This window comes from Ranitomeya variabilis, chromosome 6, assembly GCF_051348905.1.
Source record: "Ranitomeya variabilis isolate aRanVar5 chromosome 6, aRanVar5.hap1, whole genome shotgun sequence".
In the NCBI taxonomy this organism is placed as follows: Eukaryota; Metazoa; Chordata; class Amphibia; order Anura; family Dendrobatidae; genus Ranitomeya; species Ranitomeya variabilis.
In genome coordinates, this window is record NC_135237.1 from 16,022,753 (window position 1) to 16,047,263 (window position 24,511).

The window sequence follows — 24,511 nt, forward strand, 5'->3', positions numbered from 1 at the left end:
GAGCACGCCTGCAAGGGGATCAAGAAGCAGAGAGAGCACACCTGCAAGAAGATCGAGAAGCAGAGAGAGCACGCCTGCAAGAAGATCAAGAAGCACGCCTGCAAGAAGATCAAGAAGCGGAGAGAGCACGCCTGCAAGAGGATCAAGAAGCAGAGAGAGCACGCCTGCAAGAGGATCAAGAAGCAGAGAGAGCACGCCTGCAAGAGGATCAAGAAGCAGAGAGAGCACGCCTGCAAGAAGATCGAGAAGCGGAGAGAGCACGCCTGCAAGAAGATCAAGAAGCGGAGAGAGCACGCCTGCAAGAAGATCAAGAAGCACGCCTGCAAGAAGATCAAGAAGCGGAGAGAGCACGCCTGCAAGGGGATCAAGAAGCAGAGAGAGCACACCTGCAAGAAGATCGAGAAGCAGAGAGAGCACGCCTGCAAGAAGATCAAGAAGCACGCCTGCAAGAAGATCAAGAAGCGGAGAGAGCACGCCTGCAAGAGGATCAAGAAGCAGAGAGAGCACGCCTGCAAGAGGATCAAGAAGCAGAGAGAGCACGCCTGCAAGAAGATCGAGAAGCGGAGAGAGCACGCCTGCAAGAAGATCAAGAAGCGGAGAGAGCACGCCTGCAAGAAGATCAAGAAGCGGAGAGAGCACGCCTGCAAGAAGATCAAGAAGCGGAGAGAGCACGCCTGCAAGAAGATCAAGAAGAGGAGAGAGCACGCCTGCAAGAAGATCAAGAAGTGGAGAGAGCACGCCTGCAAGAAGATCAAGAAGCAGAGAGAGCACGCCTGCAAGGGGATCAAGAAGCAGAGAGAGCACTCCTGCAAGAAGATCGAGAAGCAGAGAGAGCACGCCTGCAAGAAGATCAAGAAGCACGCCTGCAAGAAGATCAAGAAGCGGAGAGAGCACGCCTGCAAGAGGATCAAGAAGCAGAGAGAGCACGCCTGCAAGAGGATCAAGAAGCAGAGAGAGCACGCCTGCAAGAGGGTCAAGAAGCAGAGAGAGCACGCCTGCAAGAAGATCAAGAAGCACGCCTGCAAGAAGATCAAGAAGCGGAGAGAGCACGCCTGCAAGAGGATCAAGAAGCAGAGAGAGCACGCCTGCAAGAGGATCAAGAAGCAGAGAGAGCACGCCTGCAAGAAGATCGAGAAGCAGAGAGAGCACGCCTGCAAGAAGATCAAGAAGCACGCCTGCAAGAAGATCAAGAAGCGGAGAGAGCACGCCTGCAAGAGGATCAAGAAGCAGAGAGAGCACGCCTGCAAGAGGATCAAGAAGCAGAGAGAGCACGCCTGCAAGAAGATCAAGAAGCGGAGAGAGCACGCCTGCAAGAAGATCAAGAAGCGGAGAGAGCACGCCTGCAAGAAGATCAAGAAGCGGAGAGAGCACACCTGCAAGAAGATCGAGAAGCAGAGAGAGCACGCCTGCAAGAAGATCAAGAAGCACGCCTGCAAGAAGATCAAGAAGCGGAGAGAGCACGCCTGCAAGAGGATCAAGAAGCAGAGAGAGCACGCCTGCAAGAGGATCAAGAAGCGGAGAGAGCACGCCTGCAAGAAGATCAAGAAGCGGAGAGAGCACGCCTGCAAGAAGATCACGAAGTGGAGAGAGCATGCCTGCAAGAAGATCAAGAAGAGGAGAGAGCACGCCTGCAAGAAGATCAAGAAGCGGAGAGAGCACGCCTGCAAGAAGATCAAGAAGCGGAGAGAGCACGCCTGCAAGAAGATCAAGAAGCGGAGAGAGCACGCCTGCAAGAAGATCAAGAAGAGGAGAGAGCACGCCTGCAAGAAGATCAAGAAGCGGCGACAGCACGCCTGCAAGAATATCTAGAAGGGGAGAGAGCACACCTGCAAGAATATCTAGAAGCGGAGAGAGAGCACGCCTGCAAGAAGATCAAGAAGCGGAGAGAGCACGCCTGCAAGAATATCTAGAAGGGGAGAGAGCACGCCATCAAGAAGATCTAGAAGCGGAGAGAGCACGCCTGCAAAAAGATCAAGAAGCGGAGAGAGCACGCCTTCAAGAAGATCAAGAAGCGGAGAATCCTACGAATCCTACGACTATGGAAAGGAACCCTACGAGCTTCTGAACTATGGAAATGGACCCTACGAGCTGCTGGACTATGGAAATGGACCCTATGAGCTGCTGGACTATGGAAATGGATCCTACGAGCTTCTGAACTATGGAAATGAATCCTACGAGCTGCTGGACTATGGAAAGGAACCCTATGAGCTGCTGGACTATGGAAAGGAACCCTACGAGCTGCTGGACTATGGAAAGGGACCCTACGAGCTGCTGGACTATGGAAAGGAACCCTACGAGCTGCTGGACTATGGAAAGGAACCCTATGAGCTGCTGGACTATGGAAAGGAACCCTACGAACTGCTGAACTATGGAAATGAATCCTACGAGCTTCTGGACTATGGAAAGGGACCCTATGAGCTGCTGGACTATGAAAAGGGACCCTAAGAGCTGCTGCACTATGGAAAGGGATCCTGTGAGCATCTAGACAATGGAAATGGACCCTACATGCTGCTGCATTATAGAAAGGAATCCTACGAGCTGCTGTACTATGGAATAGAACCATACGAGCTGCTGGACTATGGATATTCAGAGACAAGAGATGTCTGAGTAAGGCCGGCGTCACACTCGGCGTAAGACAATACGGTCCGTATTTTACGGCCGTAATACGGCTGTAATACGGAGAAATGTTCCCAAAATAGTGATCCGTAGGCAGGGTGTGTCAGCGTATTTTGCGCATGGCATCCTCCGTATGTAATCCGTATGGCATCCGTACTGCGATATTTTCTCGCAGGCGTGCAAAACCGACATCTAATGGATTTATGTGCTCAAATGTTCGGGAAAACATGTATACAGTATATATATATATATATATATATATATATATATATATATATATGTCATTGAGACACATATATATATTCTGTATTTATATTTACTACAGCGCGATATCTGTGACAAGCCGGTAATTCAATTGCCGGCTTTTCATTTCTCCTTCCCAAACCCGACAGGATATGAGACATGATTACATACAGTAAACCATCTCATATCCCCATTTTTTTTTTGCATATTCCACACTACTAATGTTAGTAGTGTGTATGTGCAAAATTTGGGCGCTGTAGCTGCTAAAATAAAGGGTTAAATGGCGGAAAAAATTGGCGTGGGCTCCCGCGCAATTTTCTCCGCCAGAGCGGTAAAGCCAGTGACTGAGGGCAGATATTAATAGCCAGGAGAGGGTCCATGGTTATTGGCCCCCCCGTGGCTAAAAACATCTGCCCCCAGCCACCCCAGAAAAGGCACATCTGGAAGATGCGCCTATTCTGGCACTTGGCCACTCTCTTCCCACTCCTTGTAGCGGTGGGATATGGGGTAATGAAGGGTTAATGTCACCTTGCTATTGTAAGGTGACATTAAGCCAGATTAATAATGGAGAGGCGTCAATTATGACACCTATCCATTATTAATCCAATTGTTTGAAAGGGTTAAAAAACACACACACGTTATTAAAAAGTATTTTAATGAAATAAACACAGCGGTTGTTTTAATATTTTATTGCTCTCTCAATCCATTTGCAGACCCTCGCTTGGCAAAATAATAAACGCACAATATACATACCCTCTGTTGAACCGTCACGTCCCACGAGGTAATCTGAAGGGGTTAAAAAAAATTACAAGCAGGAGCCCTGCAAATGCAGCTGTGCTCGTGCTTGTAATTCCCCGGCGAATGAAGGAAATGTAGGTCATTGACCTACATTTCCTTCAGTCGCGGTGATGTGCCCCCTGGTGGATGTCCTCATATGACCTGGAGCGTGGGAAAAAGTTCCCAGGCTGCAGTTCATGAGAACATCCAGCAGGGGCGCATCACCGCGACTCAATGTAAGTACAGATCCTGCTTTCCTTTCAGCACCCGGGGATTACATGTACGAGCGAGTGGTTTATCGCAGCTCGTGCCTGTAATATTAGTTAACCCCTTCAGATGGATTTCCTCGTGGGACGTGATAGGACATCAGAAGGTATGTATATTGTGCGTTTATTATTTTGCCAAGCGAGGGTGTTGCTGATGGATTGAGAGAGCAATAAATTATTAAAACAACCGCTGTGTTTCTTTCATTAAAATACTTTTAAATCATGTGTGTGTGTTTTTTAACCCTTTCATACAATTGGATTAATAATGGATAGGTGTCATATCTTCCAGATGTGCCTTTTCTGGGGTGGCTGGGGGCAGATGTTTTTAGCCAGGGGGGGGCAATAACCATGGACCCTCTCCTGGCTATTAATATCTGCCCTCAGTCACTGGCTTTACCGCTCTGGCGGAGAAAATTGCACGGGAGCCCACGCCAATTGTTTCCGCCATTTAACCCTTTATTTTAGCAGCTACAGCGCTGAAATTTTGCACATACACACTACTAACATTAGTAGTGTGGAATATGCAAAAAAAATGGGGATATGAGATGGTTTACTGTATGTAATCATGTCTCATATCATGTCGGGTTTGTGCAGGAGAAATGAAAAGCCGGCAATTGAATTAGCGGCTTTTCACTAACACCGCTGCGTATTTCTCGCAGGTCACACTGCTGGTCCGTGTGGAATCCGTATTTTTCTCGCCCCCATAGACTTTCATTGGCGATTTTTTTGCGCAATACGCTGACAAACGCAGCATGCTGCGATTTTGTACGGCCGTAGAAGACCGTATATTACGGATCCGTAATATACGGCTGATAGGAGCAGCCCCATTGAGAATCATTGTGCCGTATGTTATGCGAGTTTTACGCACGTAGTTTTTGCGGTCTTACGTCCGTAAAACTCGCTAGTGTGACGCCGCCTAAAACTGATTTATTCCATTGATTGGAAACATCGGACTCTGATTTCACCTTCACGTAAAAGGTTCACATACTTTTCCCTCACAGGTGTGTGATCCTGGATCATATTCATTAATAGTAAAGTTGCAAAGTCTGATAGTTTTGCTTCAGTTCTTTAACTACTTTTCAGGATTTGTGTGAAAATCTGAGGTCGTTTTAGGTCAAATTTATGAAGAAATCTGAGAACTGCTGAGGGGTTCACAAACTTTTAAGTCTCTGTGTAAACAGGAAAATCCCTGAGATTAGTGATTTTATCTCCTCATAGAGAAGAACCACAACCGGCTCACAAAAAGTAACGACAGCGGGAAACCAGCAGCTCCGACAAACACAGAGACCGAGAAAGAGCGAGCCGCGGTGTACGGCACCCCGGTGCAACCCCGACTGGAGGTACGAGGCATCCAGCTCAAGTGAAGAGGTGAGTGCAACACCAACATGTGTGATACTGACTGCTGAGCCGTGTATCTAATCCTCTCCTGTGTGATACTGACTGCTGAGCTGTGCATCTAATCCTATACTGTGTGATACTGTCTGCTGAGCCGTGTATCTAATCCTATCCTGTGTGATACTGTCTGCTGAGCCGTGTATCTAATCCTCTCCTGTGTGATACTGTCTGCTGAGCTGTGTATCTAATCCTCTCCTGTGTGATACTGTCTGCTGAGCTGTGTATCTAATCCTATCCTGTGTGATACTGTCTGCTGAGCCGTGTATCTAATCCTATCCTGTGTGATACTGACTGCTGAGCCGTGTATCTAATCCTCTCCTGTGTGATACTGTCTGCTGAGCCGTGTATCTAATCCTATCCTGTGTGATACTGTCTGCTGAGCCGTGTATCTAATCCTATCCTGTGTGATACTGACTGCTGAGCTGTGTATCTAATCCTCTCCTGTGTGATACTGTCTGCTGAGCTGTGTATCTAATCCTATCCTGTGTGATACTGTCTGCTGAGCCGTGTATCTAATCCTCTCCTGTGTGATACTGACTGCTGAGCCGTGTATCTAATCCTCTCCTGTGTGATACTGACTGCTGAGCCGTGTATCTAATCCTATCCTGTGTGATACTGTCTGCTGAGCTGTGTATCTAATCCTATCCTGTGTGATGCAGTCGGCTGATCTGTGTATCTAAGCTTCTGTGGTTTCTCTCAGGTACCAGTGATCAGACGCCACAGGCCGCGGGCTCGGCTGCAGCCCGTACAGCTCAGGACAGGGAGCCGCTGCCGCCATCTTGGCTGTAGATCTGCGCTCGGGGCCGCTCAGGACAATTCCAGCTCCAGCTCCAGCGAGGAGGACTGAGCCGCCGCCCGGACATGTTCTGTATCATTTATATCCTATCTGTACCTGGGAAAGCTGGGTGACACCTTACATGGCGGCGACTCTGCTCCCCCCGGTTGTCAGCGGCTTTCCTGGATTCCTATTCATCTGTAACAAATGCATTTACACGCGGTTTCTGAAGGGTTCGGGCCGCTATCGGCCCCCAGGGGCCCCGGGATATCTGTGTACCCAGATCTGTGACTGTGGTGAAGTCCCGCGCTCCAGTAGGTCGCCAGCTCCGCCGCCCGCACTCGCCCGTGTTCTCTCTTCTGTTTCATCCGTTGACTTTTCATTTACGTGACGCTCCAGCTTCATAGAACATCGCTGACATTGTGAGCGGATCCGTCACCTGTGGAAATCATCAGTAAAGCTACTTTCACACTAGCGTTAACTGCAATCCGTCACAATGCGTCATTTTGCCGAAAAAACACATCCTGCAAAAGTGCTTGCAGGATGCGTTTTTTCACCATTGATTAACATGAAGCGACACATTGTGACGGATTGCCACATGTCGCAACCGTCGTGCGACGGTTGCGCCGTGTTGTGGCGTACCGTCGGGAGCAAAAAACGCTACATGTAACGTTTTTTGCTCACGACGGTCCACTTTTTCCGACCGCGCATGTGCGGCCGGAACTCCGCCCCCACCTCCCCGCACCTCACAATGGGGCAGCGGATGCGCTGGAAAAATGCATCCGCTGCTCCCGTTGTGCAGCGGAGACAACGCTAGCGTCGGGAACCTCGGCCCGACGCACTGCGATGGGCCGAGCCCGACGCTAGTGTGAAAGAAGCCTAAGCGGGCCGCTGCCGACAGATCCACATCACCTCATGGTGCTGAGCGATCATCCAGGACTGGGTATTCATGGGTTAATGAGTCGGAATACAAGGGGGTGATGAGAAATAATCCCCCCGGGACACCAGGACACCTCCAAATCCTGAGATAATAAACAGCAGCGTCACCCTGCTTGTCAGTGGTGTCCACGCAGCAAGACGGAAAAAAGGAGAACATGACATTACGCACAGACGCTGTAGATGGAGCGTCCCTTTAATAAAAGTCTATTAATTATCACCGCAGCCGCAATGTCATGTGACCTGATAATCACTGGCTGATGTATAATAAACTATATAATGAAATCCTAGTGTTATTCCTTCACTGCTGCCACCTAGTGATGAAATCTAGTACTGCAGGGCTGACACTGTATTATACAGTCACCGGCCACTTTATTAGGTACACCTGTCCAACTTCTTGTTAACACTTAATTTCTAATCAGCCAATCACATGGCGGCAACTCAGTGCATTTAGGCATGTAGACATGGTCAAGACAATCTCCTGCAGTTCAAACCGAGCATCAGTATGGGGAAGAAAGGTGATTTGAGTGCCTTTGAACGTGGCATGGTTGTTGGTGCCAGAAGGGCTGGTCTGAGTATTTCAGAAACTGCTGATCTACTGGGATTTTCACGCACAACCATCTCTAGGGTTTACAGAGAAAGGTCCGAAAAAGAAAAAAAATCCAGTGAGCGGCAGTTCTGTGGGCGGAAATGCCTTGTTGATGCCAGAGGTCAGAGGAGAATGGGCAGACTGGTTCGAGCTGATAGAAAGGCAACAGTGACTCAAATCGCCACCCGTTACAATCAAGGTAGGCCTAAGAGCATCTCTGAACGCACAGTGCGTCGAACTTTGAGGCAGATGGGCTACAGCAGCAGAAGACCACACCGGGTACCACTCCTTTCAGCTAAGAACAGGAAACTGAGGCTACAATTTGTACAAGCTCATCGAAATTGGACAGTAGAAGATTGGAAAAACGTTGCTTGGTCTGATGAGTCTCGATTTCTGCTGCGACATTCGGATGGTAGGGTCAGAATTTGGCGTAAACAACATGAAAGCATGGATCCATCCTGCCTTGTATGGAGCATCTTTGGGATGTGCAGCCGACAAATCTGCGGCATCTGTGTGATGCCATCATGTCAATATGGACCAAAATCTCTGAGGAATGCTTCCAGCACCTTGTTGAATCTATGCCACGAAGAATTGAGGCAGTTCTGAAGGCAAAAGGGGTCCAACCCGTTACTAGCATGGTGTACCTAATAAAGTGGCCGGTGAGTGTAGCTCTACAATACTGCCACCTAGTGATGAAATCTAGTACTGCAGGGCTGACACCGTATTATAGGTCTACAATACTGCCACTTAGTGATGAAATCTAGTACTGCAGGGATGACACCGTATTATAGATCTACAATACTGCCACCTAGTGATGAAATCTAGTACTGCAGAGCTGACACTATGTTATAGGTCTACAATACTGCCACCTAGTGACAAAATCTAGTACTGCAGGGCTGACACTGTATTATAGATCTACAATACTGCCACCTAGTGATGAAATCTAGTACTGCAGGGCTGACACCATATTATAGATCTACAATACTGCCACCTAGTGATGAAATCTAGTACTGCAGGGCTAACACTGTATTATAGATCTACAATACTGCCACCTAGTGATGAAATATAGTACTGCAGCGCTGACACTGTATTATAGATCTACAATACTGCCACCTAGTGATGAAATCTAGTACTGCAGAGCTGACACTATGTTATAGGTCTACAATACTGCCACCTAGTGATGAAATCTAGTACTGTAGGGGTGACACTGTATTATAGATCCACAATACTGCCACCTAGTGATGAAATCTAGTACTGTAGGGGTGACACTGTATTATAGATCCACAATACTGCCACCTAGTGATGAAATCTAGTACTGCAGGGTTGACACCATATTATAGATCTACTAGATGGTGGCCCGATTCTAACGTATCGAGTATTCTAGAATATGTATGTAAGTTGCGCTTAGCACAGCCACGAAGTATATAACACAGACAGCCACGTAGTATATAGCACAGCCAAGTAGTATATAGCAGCCCCATAGTATATAACACAGCCCACGTAATATATAGCACAGCCCACGTAATATATAGCACAGGCCACATAGTATATAACACTGCCCATGTAGTATATAGCAGCCAGGCAGTATATAACACAGCCCACGTAATATATAGCACAGCCCATGTAGTATATAGCACAGCCCATGCAGTATATAACACAGCCCACGCAGTATATAACACCGGCCACGTAGTATATAACACAGGCCACGTAGTATATAACACAGGCCACGCAGTATATAACACAGGCCACATAGTATATAACACAGGCCACGTAGTATATAACACAGGCCACGCAGTGTATAACACGACCAATAAGTGATGTGGGATTTCTGTTACAGACAAACAGACAGACAAACAGACGGAAGTACCTCTTAGACGATTATATAGACAATACTGCCACCTAGTGTTGAAATCTAGTACTGCAGGGCTGACACTCTTAGGGCTGTCCCACACGTCCAGATAATTCCGGTACCGGAATAAATCGGTACCGGAGTTATCCGTGTCCGTGTGCCTGGGAACTCACGGAGGCCATACGTGAGGCACACGTGTGCCGCCCGTATGGCGAGTGGGTACCACACGGAGCGTGTGGTACCCACTCTGCATGGTGCTGAAGCTGCGATTCATATCTTCCCTGCAGCAACGTTTGCTGTAGAGAAAATATGAAGAATAGTGTTAAAAATAAAGATCCATGTGTCCGCCGCCCCCCACCCCCTGTGCACCCCCCCCCCCCGCTGGTCAGAAAATACTTACCCGCTCCCTCGCTGCTTCCTGGTCTGGCCGCGGCTTCTCCTGCATGCGGTCACGTGGGCCCGATCATTTACAGTCATGAATATGTGGCTCCACCTCCCATAGGGGCGGAGCCGACTATTCATGATTGTAAATGATCGGCCCCACGTGACCGCATACAGTAAGCCGCGGCCAGACCAGGAAGGAGCGTGTAAGTATTTTCTGACCAGCGGGGGGGGCGCACAGGGGGTGGGGGGGCGGCGGACACATGGATCTTTATTTTTAACACTATTCTTCATATTTTCTCTATAGCAAACGCTGCTACAGGGAAGATATGAATACCGGCTTCAGCACCATGTGGGGGGGACAGCGCTTACTGTAGCGCTGTCTCCTGCACGCACACGGACCCCAGACGGAGAATGTCCGTGTGAGGTCCGTGTTTTACGCGGACCCATTGACTCTATTGGGTCCGTGTAAAACGTGCGCTCCCACGAACACTGACATGTCTCCGTGTTTGGCACACGGAGACACGGTCCGCAAAAAATCAATGACATCTGAACAGATGCATTGATTTTTATGGGTCTACGTGTGTCAGTGTCTCCGGTACGTGAGGAAACTGTCACCTCACGTACCGGAGCCACTGACGTGTGAAACCGGCCTTATAGATCTACAATACTGTCACATAGTGGTAAAATCTAGTACTGCAGGGCTGACACTGTATTATAGATCTACATTACTGCCAAATAGTGATAACATCTAGTACTGCAGGGCTGACATTCTATTACATATCTATATATATAATTGTCTAAGGGTTTTTCCGTCTGTCTGTCTGTCTGTCTGTCCTGGAAATCCCGCGTCTCTGATTGGTCGAGGCTGCCAGGCCTCGACCAATCAGCGACAGGCACAGTATCGACGTAGGTGTCATAATGGTTGCCATGGCGACGATGATGTCATAAAGGTTGCCTCGACCAATCAGCGACGGGCACAGTCTGCCGCGAATTCTGGAATCATCATTGTCCATATACTACGGGGACATGCATATTCTAGAATACCAGATGCGTTAGAATCGGGCCACAGTCTAGTGTACAATATAATGAGCTCAGTGGGAAAAACAAGATAACCTTGTAATTTTGATACATTTTAATAGGTACAAAAATACAATAAATTATGTTATAAAGCAAACTTTTGAGAGTTCTTAGGTCCCTTCCTCAGGCATGGTATAACAAAGTTTCTGTAGAAACGCAGATATATACACAAACCTCCCCCCCCCAAAAAAAAAAAACCCCACAGAGGTATGGCGTAATACTGACGCCTGATGGTGCAATCTAGCATTGCAGGTCTGAAACTGTATTGAGTGTTAATAGAGCGTGCTCGAATACTATGCTCGAGTCGCCACAGGTGCAGGTCTTGCATCTATTCGACAGCCAACGGACCACATGCAGGGATTGCCTAAGGGCTGTCCCACACGTCCAGATAATTCCGGTACCGGAATAAATCGGTACCGGAGTTATCCGTGTCCGTGTGCCTGGGAACTCACGGAGGCCATACGTGCGGCACACGTGTGCCGCCCGTATGGCGAGTGGGTACCACACGGAGCGTGTGGTACCCACTCTGCATGGTGCTGAAGCTGCGATTCATATCTTCCCTGCAGCAGCGTTTGCTGCAGAGAAAATATGAAGAATAGTGTTTAAAATAAAGATCCATGTGTCCGCCGCCCCCCCACCCCCTGTGCACCCCCCCCCCCCGCTGGTCAGAAAATACTTACCCGCCTCCCTCGCTGCTTCCTGGTCTGGCCGCGGCTTCTAGTGTATGCGGTCACGTGGGGCCGATCATTTACAGTCATGAATATGTGGCTCCACCTCCCATAGGGGCGGAGCCGACTATTCATGATTGTAAATGATCGGCCCCACGTGACCGCATACAGTAGGAGGCGCGGCCAGACCAGGAAGGAGCGAGGGAGCGGGTAAGTATTTTCAGAACAGTGGGGGGGCGCACAGGGGGTGGGGGGGCGGCGGACACCTAAATCTTTATTTTTAACACTATTCTTCATATTTTCTCTACAGCAAACGCTGCTGCAGGGAAGATATGAATACCGGCTTCAGCACCATGTGGGGGGGACAGCGCTTACTGTAGCGCTGTCTCCTGCACGCACACGGACCCCAGACGGAGAATGTCCGTGTGAGGTCCGTGTTTTACGCGGACCCATTGACTTTAATGGGTCCGTGTAATACGTGCGCTCCCACGAACACTGACATGTCTCCGTGTTTGGCACACGGAGACACGGTCCGCAAAAAATCAATGACATCTGCACAGATGCATTGATTTTTATGTGTCTACGTGTGTCAGTGTCTCCGGTACGTGAGGAAACTGTCACCTCACGTACCGGAATCACTGACGTGTGAAACCGGCCTAACAAACAGGCCTAACGAACAGGCAATCCCACGGTGACTCAAGCATATTTTTTGAGCACACTGAAAATACTCGATTAGGACACGAGCATGCTGAGATAACACCTTATCCGGGCACACTTGTTCATCACTAATAGCAAATTAAGGCTGTGTTCACACTTTGCGGTGTGCTCTGCAGGTTTATCCCACAGCGGAATTGATAAATCTGCAGGGCAAAACCGCTGCGGTTATCCCTGCAGATTTATCGCGGTTTGTTCCGCGGTTTCCGCTGCGGTTTTACTCCTATACTATTGATGCTCAATATGCAGCAATATGCAGCATCAATAGTAATGATAAAAATAATAAAAATTGGCTATACTCACCCTCCGATGTCCGGATCTCCTGGGCGCTGCACCCGGCGGTCCGGTTCCAAGGACCTTCATGACGTCACCACAGGTCCTGCTCGCACAGCAAACCGAAGACCGGACGGCCGCATGCAGCGCTGAGAGGTGAGTATAGCATTATTTTTTATTTTAATTCTTTCTTTTTTACACTATTCATGCTTCCCAGGGCCTGGAGGAGAGTCTCCTCTCCTCCACCCCGGGTACCATCTGCACATTATCCGCTTACTTCCCACATCGTGGGCACAGCCCCATGCGGGAAGTAAGCGGTTCAATGCATTTCTATGGGTGCAGAATCGCAGCGATTCTGCAGAAAGAAGTGACATGCTGCGGGTTGTAAACCGCTGCGTTTCTGCGGTTTTTCCCGCAGCATGTGCACAGCGGTTTGCGGTTTCCATAGGGTTTACATGTTAATGTAAACGCTATGGAAACTGCTGCGGACCCGCAGCATCAAAATCGCCGCGGATCCGCGGTAAAAACCGCTATGTGTGAACATGGCCTAAAGCTGCACTCTGAAATGTTAAAATATGTAAACATTGACTATAAGAAATTGGAATTGCATTACCGCTGTAGAAAACATGTAAAAAAATGAAGGTACTTTGCACACAAACTGGCCGACTGTGATTGACCACAGCTTCTGTACAGTCCTGTGGAATGGGAAGTCTCTACAATAATAATAATAATTAATGATGATGAAAATAACCAAACAATAATGAATAAATATGTGACATTTCTGAGTCCTTACATCCGGCTGCCCTCGCTGCTGACAGCTGCTGGCTCTGCGCTGGGTCCGGCAGTTTTTTGCTGCGTAGATCGGCTCTGTGCAGGGGACGCAGCGCTGGGTCTGGGCTGGTGGGTTTAGTGAATGTTCCCACCATATTTTTGTGGTGTTTTGGTCGCATCCATTTGAATCAGACAAATCCTATTGGAGCAGATTCATTGTGGTGCACAGAGAACACAGTAAGTGCAATGTGCACGTTCCAGTCTTGTGGTTTCGGGGTTTTCCAGAATTAGGACAATAATTCTTCATCACTATACACTTCAATTCTTCTACATTTTTCTCATATACAATTAATATTAAAAAAAGGGAATTTCTGAGTCCGATACCCCCTCTACAAGCGCCACTCTGGTGGTCTTCTCCGTTCTGATTATTTCCCTGCAGTGATAACACGTACATCCCCACGACAGCTGCAGCCAATCACTGCTCTGCAGGTTACACATGTGCTCCTCTCCTTGAAGCTAGTGATTGGCTGCAGCGGTCACATGTGTGTATGGTTGTCATTTCTGCAGGGAGTAGTAAACGCTTCTCTGCAGGTGTGTGCGGCCATAACATCATCGGCACCAATAATTCCTTTAGGCTACTTTCACACTAGCGTTAACTGCAAACTGTCTCAAATCGTCTTTTTTCAGAAAAAACGCATCCTGCAAAAGTGTTTGCAGGATGCGTTTTTTCCCCATAGACTTGTATTGGCAACGTATTGCGACGGATTGGCATACGTCGTGTCCGTCGTACGACGTATGCGTCGAAATTTGGCGACACGTCGTGGGCAAAAAACGTTGATTGTAACGTTTTTTGTCTCCGCCTAAAAAACGTGTCGCGACGCATCCTGCGGCATACGTCGTTGGCTACAATGGAAGCCTATGAGCGACGGATGCGTCGGGACACGTCGTACGACGCAATGCAGCGCTGCAATACGTTTTTTTACACTGAGCATGCTCAGAAGAAGGATTTTGTTGCCAATTGGCCAGACACCCCCAAATCTATATAAACCTGGCCTGGGCCTTCAACCCCACATATGCCAGCAAGATCCAGAGAAGGAAAGAAGCCAGCCAGCCAGCCACAAGACCCCAGCCAGCAACAGGACCCCAGCCACAAGACCCCAGCCGGCCACAGGAGCCAGCCACAAGACTCCAGCCACCATAGAGCCAGTGTGAGTATTGCAATATGGCCGGAGACACACTGGTGCGAGAGACGGCCGAGTCTCGCTGGTTAAAAGCAAGCTGTGGCACCTGCATTCCGGAGCTGAGCGTGCAGCTCCATGTATTGCTATGGAGCCGCACGCTCCGCTCCGGAGTGCAGGTGCCACAGCTTGCTTTTAACCAGCGAGACTCGGCCGTCTCTCACACCAGTGTGTCTCCGGCCTATTTGTGTGCATCTGTGTGCCTGTGCATTTGTGTGTGTATGAGGTACTGACTACAGCAAGAGCATAAAACCTGAAGAGAACCTGAGGCCTGCCATCGTCCTGCACCAGCCAGTGCAATGCTAGAGTCCAGATCCACCCTGATGCCAGCCACTGTGAAGACCTGCAGCTCCTGCCGGAGGACTGCCAGCCTTTTTTACGTGTGTGTGTGTGTATGCGTCTTCTGTTTGGGTTCACCTTTCTGCCTTTGTTGTACATATGTGTATTTGCATAAAGCTTATGTGCTTGTGTGTGTGTGTGTGTGTGTGTGTGTGTGTGTGTGTGTGTGTGTGTGTGTGTGTGTGTGTGTGTGTATGTGTATTTTTGTACTGCTGTGTGCTTTTGTATGTATGTCTTCATGTGCCTGCACCTTATTATGCCTTCGCCAATCTTATGCCTGTTCATGTGGGAGGGTATGTGTCCATGTTCAGAATTGCATCAGGATTTGGTCAGGATTTTTCATCAGTATTTGTAAGCGAAAACCAGGATTGGGTGATAAATGCAGAAGTGGAGCAGATGTTTCTATTATACTTTTCCTCTAATTGTTCCACTCCTGGTTTTGGCTACAAATACTGATGGAAAATCCTTATCAAATCCTGATGCAATCCTGAACGTGGACACTAGGGTTGAGCGAAACGGATCGTTCATTTTCAAAAGTCGCCGACTTTTGGCAAAGTCAGGTTTCGTGAAACCCGACCCGACTCCAGCGTGGGATCGGCCACGTGGTCGGCGATCTTGGCGCCAAAGTCGCGTTTTGTGTGACGCCTTCCCCGCCATTTTTTCAACCAATTAAGGAGTGTGGGCAGCGTGATTTCTGCAGTCAAACACAACACATGCTTTGCACGGAAGAGAGAGAGAGATAAACATTACCTAGTTCAGGGGGTGGTCTAACTATAAATCCATTATACTTATTACAGATACACCAGGACCACAGCCGCAGCCGCCGCCTCTAGTCCCAACCAGGACCAGCCCACCAGGACCACAGCCACCAATCTTTAAAAGTAAGTTTTGAAGACCCCAAATCTGCTACTTCAATGTGTAGAGCAGATTGCAAGTGTCTTTTAACTTACAGAGACACCAGGACCACAGCCGCCGCCTGGCACGCAACAATGTCCTCTTCTGACAGCCCTCCTCCACAGCAACAGCGTGTATCGGTAAGTTAACACAAAAAATGGGTTTATTTTTTTTCGCTTTTTAAAATTACATTTTGATGTCTAACCACATGCATAAATTATGTTTCAACAGGAAGCTGAATCAGATGAGGAGCTGTCAGAAGGGGGCGAGACGGGTGGAGAGATGCAAGTGGAGGAGGAACCAAGTGTAAGTAGTGGTGAAACAGTTGCTTCACACATCACACTGCACCATACACAAAATAGATTTTCATACATAACTAAACACCGAAAACATATGCCTACATTACTGAGAATTTGTTTCCTTTATTTCAGTCTCCTGCTGCTGCTGCTCCTGCTGCTGCCGCTGAAGGTCCTCCCAGCCGCTCCCAGAGTCGGCGGACTCGTCGCCGCGGTCGGCCATCAGTGAGTTGTTTTTTTTGGGAGGGGGATTCTATTGGTACTTTAGTGTTTCAGTGTACTAATTTGTTTGTTTTTGTTCTTCTTTTTTTTTGCACAGGCTTCACAGCGTGCTCCCGCAGGTGTTTGATGATGATATTGACATCGACAGTCTCATCGAGGAGGTTCGCGAGCGGGAGCCGCTGTGGAACATGGCTGACCGCAGGCATGCCGATACCAGTGTCACCCGTCGGCTCTGGGACGAAGTGTGTCGCAACCTGTTTCCAAGGCGGGAGAGCCTTCATCCTCAGCAGCTGAGCAAACTAGGTAAGTATTCACTTTCCAGTGATGTTTTGAGCTGACTGTAATGTATTGCATTTACCATTTTTTTTTTTTTTCTTTTGATTCTTGTCTTCACAGTTGGAAAGGTTAGGAAGCGGTGGCGGTCACTGAGGGATCGCTTTAAGAGGGAATTCAACGATGAGATGCAGGCCCCGAGTGGCTCTGCAGGAAGGAAGAGGAGCAAATACAAATATGGCCAGGCCCTCTCCTTCCTGAGGCGAACCATGCTGAGCAGAGTGTAAGTATTCTACAGCCCACTAATAACCATGTTAACCTGTCTACTTAGTTTGCTTTCAGTCAGGGCTTTTTCATTCCAATGTATTAATTTCTTTTGTTTTTTCTTTCACAGCACCTTCTCCAGCCACCGGGCGCCTGCATCTTCCTCTGCGCCCTCTGGAGCGATCCCTCCTGAGTCCGCCACTGAGGGCCACGTCGGTAGGCCCCACACCTCTGTCCCCTCCTCTGACCCCTCTGTCCCCTCCACTTCATCCGCCCCAAGCAGTGGAGCATTATTGCAGCCTTCATTGCTCGCATCTGATGCTGAACAGTTAGCGTTCCCTTTACCCCACCCCTCTGATCCTGCCACCTCTAGACCACCATTAGGTTCGTGGCGGCAGCGACAGAGGGGTCAGGAAAGGAGCTATGCTCCTGAGTTCTTACACCTGAACGCATCCTTCCAAGGCTCTTTCAAAATTTTGGGAGAGCAAGTGACTGCTGGTTTCAACATGGTGCAGTCACGCATCAGTGAAACAAGCCAGGAAACCAGCAGTCGCTTGGATAGGCTGCATTCAGCTGTAAGTCCCGATCCGGCCAACCTTTTTTTTCAATCCATGCTCATGAGCATGGAGAAGCTTTCTCTTCAGCAACAGATGCGGGTAATGAATACCTTCCATAATGCTCTAATGAAGGCCCTTAACGAACCCGAATCTACCCACACATCCACTACAATTCCACCCCAGGCCCCACCCCAGGCCCCATTTCCACACCATACCACCTATTACCAAACCCCGCCCCAATACCCACACCAGCCCCATTACCAAACCCAGCCCCAATCCCCACACCAGCCCCAATCCCCACACCAGCCCCAATACCAAACCCAGCCCCAATCCCCACACCAGCCCCATTACCAAACCCCGCCCCAATCCCCACACCAGCCCCAATCCCCACACCAGCCCCAATACCAAACCCAGCCCCAATACCCACACCAGCACCATTACCAAACCCAGCCACAAACCCCACGCCAGCCCCACTACCCAACCCAGTCACAATACCCAACCAAGTCCCAACACCCAACCCAGTCCCCATACCCATCCCGGCCCCCAAACCAAATTCCTTCCCCAATGTTTTCTTCCTTGCCCAGCTTACCTTCCCCAGTAAGTATTCCCCCTACCCCAACACCACCCCCCTCTGGTCAGCCTCCTGGTTTTACCCCCCCCCCTTCCACTGCACCCCAAACAAGTAGGGTTTCCCCACCTATCAACGTGGTCCAACATTCCAGCCCCTCCTCCCTTCGTATCTCCACCCCACACTTTGAAGATTTATAAGTTTATGTTCAAATGTTAAATTTTTTAAAAATAATTTGAAAATTAAAAAAAAAAAAAATTTGATAATAACAAATATATGTTTTTTTTGCAAAGAAAAAAAAAAACAATTTAAAAAAAGAGGTCAAATAAAATTCTGTCTGATTAAAATTCTACTCTTTGTGTGTGTGTGGATTTATTAAGGTAATATGGTAACTAAAAAGGTAAAATAAAAATAAACACCAGACGTGTGAAAGGTACATATTGGTTTTAGTAGCAAGAAAACCACGCTTTTGGGTTTTGTTTGTGTTTTTTTTTTTTGGGGGGGGGGAAACACATTTTTTACATAAACAAAACACATGGAAAACAGGTCACACAATGATGTCTTGCCATGGGATCCGCCCGACAGGTGACATAAAATAATCCGCAAACTGGTCCCTCATCCTTGTAACAGAACCTGTGGAGCGAACCGAGCTGCTGCGGTAGTCCCACAAGGTGGTCTCCAATTCTTCGTCATCCAAGGAAACGGGCTCCTTTGAAAGGACAAAGTTGTGGAGCACCACACAGGCTTTAACTACCTCGTCTATAGTTGTTGTTTTCAGCTTGATAGCTGTCAGCAGAACTCGCCACTTCGCCGTCAATATGCCAAAGGAACACTCCACTACTCTTTGTGCTCTAGTAAGCCGGTAATTAAAGACCCGCTTGGTACGGGTTAAGTTCCGGCTACTGTACGGTTTCAGTAGGTGCGGCGACAGTTGAAAGGCTTCATCACCTACACAAACATATTCCATGGCTGGTTCACTTGTTCCAGGCAGTGGTCTGGCTGGCGGGAAATCGTAGCTCTCTCCATAAAGGCAACGACCCATTGGAGAGTTTTTAAAAACTTGCGAATCGTTGGACCGTCCATACGCTCCGATGTCCACGGCAAGGAACCTGCAGTTGGCATCTGCAATAGCCATAAGGACGATGGAGAAATACTTCTTATAATTATAATACTCCGATCCTGTTCCTGCTGGTTTCGCAATCCTTATATGTTTCCCGTCAACTGCACCCACACAATTAGGGAAATTGCAAATTTGCTGAAACTCTTCAGCACTTCGCAACCAGATTTCCATGGATGGTTGGGGGATATACTCTGGTTGTAAAGTGGTCCAAACAGCCCGACATGTGTCCTTCACTATTCCGGAAATAGTGGAAATGCCCAGCCGGAATTGGTAATGGAGCGAAGTCATAGATTCACCCGTAGCTAGGAAACTTTAACCCCTTTCTGACATCTGACGTACTATCCCGTCGAGGTGGGGTGGGCCCGTATGACCACCGACGGGATAGTACGTCATCACCGATCAGTGGCGCTCACGGGGGGAGCGCGGCCGGGTGTCAGCTGCATGTCGCAGCTGACATCCGGCACTATGTGCCAGGAGCGGTCACGGACCGCCCCCGGCACATTAACCCCCGGCACACCGCGATCAAACATGATCGCAGTGTGCCGGCGGTATAGGGAAGCATCGCGCAGGGAGGGGGCTCCCTGCGTGCTTCCCTGAGACCCCCGGAGCAACGCGATGTGATCGCGTTGCTCCGAGGGTCTCCTACCTCCCTCCTCGCCGCAGGTCCCGGATCCAAGATGGCCGCGGCATCCGGGTCCTGCAGGGAGGGAGGTGGCTTACCGAGTGTCTGCTCAGAGCAGGCGCTGGTAAGCCTGCAGCCCTGCACAGCAGATCGTAGATCTGACAGAGTGCTGTGCACACTGTCAGATCAACGATCTGTAATGTCCCCCCCTGGGACAAAGTAAAAAAGTTTTTAAAAAATTCTCCACGTGTGTAAAAAAAAAAAAAAAAAAAAAAAATCCTAAATAAAGAAAAAAATATATATTTATTATTCCCATAAATACATTTCTTTAGCTAAATAAAAAAAAAAAAACAATAAAAGTACACATATTTAGTATCGCCACGTCCGTAACGACCCAACCTATAAAACTGACCCACTAGTTAACCCCTTCAGTAAACACCGTAAGAAAAAAAAAAAAAAACGAGGCAAAAAACAACGCTTTATTATCATACTGCCGAACAAAAAGTGGAATAACACGCGATCAAAAAGACTGATATAAATAACCATGATACCGCTGAAAAGACATCTTGTCCCGCAAAAAACGAGCCACCATACAGCATCATCAGCAAAAAAATAAAAAAGTTATAGTCCTGAGAATAAAGCGATACCAAAATAATTATTTTTTCTATAAAATAGTTTTTATCGTATAAAAGCGCCAAAACATAAAAAAATGATAAAAATGAGAAATCGCTGTAATCGTACTGACCCGACGAATAAAACTGCTTTATCAATTTTACCAAACGCGGAACGGTATAAACGCCTCCCCCAAAAGAAATTCATGAATAGCTGGTTTTTGATCACTCTGCCTCACAAAAATCGGAATAAAAAGTGATAAAAAATGTCACGTGTCCAAAAATGTTACCAATAAAAACGTCAACTCGTCCCACAAAAAAACAAGACCCCACATGACTCTGTGGACTCAAATATGGAAAAATTATAGCTCTCAAAATGTGGTAACGCACAAAATATTTTTTGCAATGAAAAGCATCTTTCAGTGTGTGACGGCTGCCAATCCGCTATAAAAGTAAATCAAACCCCCCCTTCATCACCCCCTTAGTTAGGGAAAAATAAAAAAATTAAAAAAATGTATTTATTTCTATTTTCCCATTAGGGATAGGGCTAGGGTTAGGGCTAGGGTTGGGGCTAGGGTTGGGGCTAGGGTTGGGGCTAGGGTTAGGGCTAGGGTTGGGGCTAGGGTTGGGGCTAGGGTTGGGGCTAGGGTTAGGGCTAGGGTTGGGGCTAGGGTTGGGGCTAGGGTTAGGGCTAGGGTTAGGGTTAGGGCTAGGGTTGGGGCTAGGGTTAGGGCTAGGGTTGGGGCAAGGGTTAGGGCTAGGGTTAGGGCTAGTGTTAGGGCTAGTGATAGGGCTAGCGTTATTGCTAGGGTTAAGGCTAGGGTTGGGGCTACAGTTAGGGTTGGGGCTAAAGATAAGGTTAGGGTTTGGATTACATTTACGGTTGGGAATAGGGTTGGGATTAGGGTTAGGGGTGTGTCTGGGTTAGAGGTGTGGTTAGGGTTACTGTTGGGATTAGGGTAAGGGGTGTGTTTGGATTAGGGTTTCAGTTATAATTGGGGGGTTTCCACTGTTTAGGCACATCAGGGGCTCTCCAAATGGGACATGGCATCCGATCTCAATTCCAGCCAATTCTGCGTTGAAAAAGGAAAACAGTGCTCCTTCCCTTCTGAGCTCTCCCGTGTGCCCAAACAGGGGTTTACCTCAACATATGGGGTATCAGCGTACTCAGGATAAATTGGACATCATCTTTTGGGGTCCAATTTCTCCTGCTACCCTTGGGAAAATACAAAACTGGGGGCCAAAAAATAAGTTTTGTGGGAAAAAAAGGATTTTTTATTTTCACGGCTCTGCGTTGTAAACTGTAGTGAAACACTTGGGGGTTCAAAGTTCTCACAACACATCTAGATAAGTTCCTTGGGGGGGTCTAGTTTCCAATATGGGGTCACTTGTGGGGGGTTTGTACTGTTTGGGTACATCAGGGGCTCTGCAAATGCAACGTGACGCCTGCAGACCAATCCATTTAAGTCTGCATTCCAAATGGCACTCCTTCCCTTCCGAGCTCTGTCATGCGCCCAAACAGTGGTTCCCCCCCACATATGGGGTATCAGCGTACTCAGGACAAATTGGACAACAACTTTTGGGGTCCAATTTATCCTGATACCCTTGTGAAAATACAAAACTGGGGGCTAAATAATCATTTTTGTGAAAAAAAAAAAAGAATTTTTATTTTTACGGCTCTGCGTTATAAACTGTAGTGAAACACTTGGGGGTTCAAAGCTCTCAAAACACATCTAGATAAGTTCCTTAGGGGGTCTACTTTCCAAAATGGTGTCACTTGTGGGGGTTTTTTAATGTTTAGGCACATCAGGGGCTCTCCAAACGCAACATGGCATCCCATCTTAATTCCAGTCAATTTTGCATTGAAAAGTAAAATAGCGCTCCTTCCCTTCCGAGCTCTGCTATGCGCCCAAACAGTGGTTTACCCCCACATATGGGGTATCGTCGTACTCAGGACAAATTGTACAACAACTTTTGGGGTCCATTTTCTCCTGTTACCCTTGGTAAAATAAAACAAATTAGAGCTGAAATAAATTTTGTGTGAAAAAAAGTTAAATGTTCATTTTTATTTAAACATTCCAAAAATTCCTGTGAAACACCTGAAGGGTTAATAAACTTCTTGAATGTGGTTTTGAGCACCTTGAGGGGTGCAGTTTTTAGAATGGTGTCACACTTGGGTATTTTCTATCATATAGACCCCTCAAAATGACTTCAAATGAGATGTGGTCCCTAAAAAAAAATGGTGTTGTAAAAATGAGAAATTGCTGGTCAACTTTTAACCCTTATAACTCCGTCACAAAAAAAAATTTTGGTTCCAAAATTGTGCTGATGTAAAGTAGACATGTGGAAAATGTTACTTATTAAGTATTTTGCGTGACATATGTCTGTGATTTAAGGGCATAAAAATTCAAAGTTGGAAAATTGCGAAATTTTCAAAATTTTCACCAAATATTCGTTTTTTTCACAAATAAACGCAAGTTATATCGAAGAAATTTTACCACTATCATGAAGTACAATATGTCACGAGAAAACAATGTCAGAATCGCCAAGATCCGTTGAAGCGTTCCAGAGTTATAACCTCATAAAGGGACAGTGGTCAGAATTGTAAAAATTGGCCCGGTCATTAACGTGCAAACCACCCTTGGGGGTGAAGGGGTTAAAAAAAAAATGTTAGAAAAAATTGCACAGTCCAACAAGTTTCAATAAATGGCACTGTGAAAATTTTTGTTAGGACGGGACACACAATAAAACCTGCATGAAAACGGTGTAAAAAAGCAGTGGAATGGCCGCAAACAAAACAAAAATTACATGCTGCAGAAAATAGTGCGCAATATGTCAGCGCAGTATTGTCTGCAGCATGTAATATAACATTAAAAATGACCAATGACAGAAAAAAAAGCAGTTGCATGTCAACAAACCCCCCCCCAAAAAAAAAAAACTGCAGAAAATGCAACGCAATATTTCAGCGCAGTATTTTCTGCAGTCTGTTATAGAACATTCAATATGAGCAATGACATTAAAAAAAAACAGTGGAATGGCCGCAAAAAAACAAAAAATTACATGCTGCAGAAAATAGTGCGCAAAATGTCAGCGCAGTATTGTCTGCAGCATGTAATGTAACATTAAATATGAGCAATGACATAAAAAAAAGAGGCTTACCGCAGGGTCACCATCAGCCGCTCCGCCGGTGTGATGGCAAGCCTCATCCTTGTGTCCTGCCTTCGGATGACATCCTCCAGTTTTTCAAGCAAAAAGTCAAAATGTTCCATCCTCATCCGCACGTAATTGTAGAATTTGTGTGGATTGTGCCGCAACTCCAGGTACAGAGTGGACTGGACACCCCGGGTCTTCCGCAGTTCATTAATCGGATGTATCCAGAATCGCCTCCGTCTCCGTTGCTGCAGAAGCATCCTACGTTTTTCCTTCTCCCGCACTATGATATCCAGGCGATTCGTCTCAAAGATAACGTCGGTAACCAAACTAGCAATCCTCCCAAGAACACCTTCCATCGCTGCCACAAAACTAAAACCCACAAAGATGGGCTGTAAAAACAGTACTATATAGTTTTCAATATTTTCCAGTAGCCAATCAAATTTGGGAGCCTCCCATTTTAAAAACGGATCCGTCGTATAAACGGATGCAACGTATGCAACGCATCCAGTATTTCGACGGAAACGTTTAGCGGATTTGCAACGGATCCGTCGAAATGCTGTATGCGTTGCATATGTTTTTCACTTTTTTGACGCATCCATTTTTTTCTGCAAAAAAGACGATTTGAGACGGTTTGCAGTTAACGCTAGTGTGAAAGTAGCCTTAGATGCCTTTGTAACATTGACCTGTAGGGCATTGTCTACACTGGATGCAGCTGTATCCCCTGAGAGCCGGCGGCTTTACTGCCTCTGGACGGAATCGGGAATGTTCTAGTTACATAGCTACATTGGTTGAATAAAGACCCCGATCCATCACGTTCTCCCTTTCTCCACCAATTGTCACTAAATCATCTATAACCACAATATCATTTGTACTTACGGTAGGAAATCGTCCGGCCCTTGTATAAAGCTGTTATAGTGTCGGCCATTACTACCTCTTGTGGTCGGCATTCTACAGTCCGACTGCTCTAACTGTAAAGAACCCTTTCCTAATGAACTGCTGGAATCGCCTTTCTTCCCCCTGT

General features: G+C 47.3%; 2 protein-coding genes across 2 annotated transcripts in view; both read left to right on the forward strand.

Moving 5' to 3' along the window:
* Positions 1-6,602, forward strand: part of LOC143781347 (uncharacterized) — a 22,770-nt gene extending 16,168 nt beyond the window's left edge. Inside the window, exons 6-7 of the mRNA XM_077267905.1 lie at positions 5,121-5,270; positions 5,998-6,602. Coding sequence (XP_077124020.1) covers positions 5,121-5,270; positions 5,998-6,144 — 297 coding nt within the window. The 3' untranslated portion in view covers positions 6,145-6,602. The remainder of the gene's footprint in view (positions 1-5,120; positions 5,271-5,997) is intronic.
* On the forward strand, positions 6,159-18,994 carry LOC143782217 (uncharacterized). The gene is made up of 4 exons (XM_077269427.1): positions 6,159-6,202; positions 16,420-16,625; positions 16,719-16,878; positions 16,990-18,994. Exons 1-4 carry the CDS (start codon positions 6,159-6,161, stop codon positions 18,182-18,184), a joined length of 1,605 nt encoding a protein of 534 aa, XP_077125542.1. The 3' UTR covers positions 18,185-18,994.
* Positions 18,995-24,511: the final 5,517 nt, after the last annotated feature.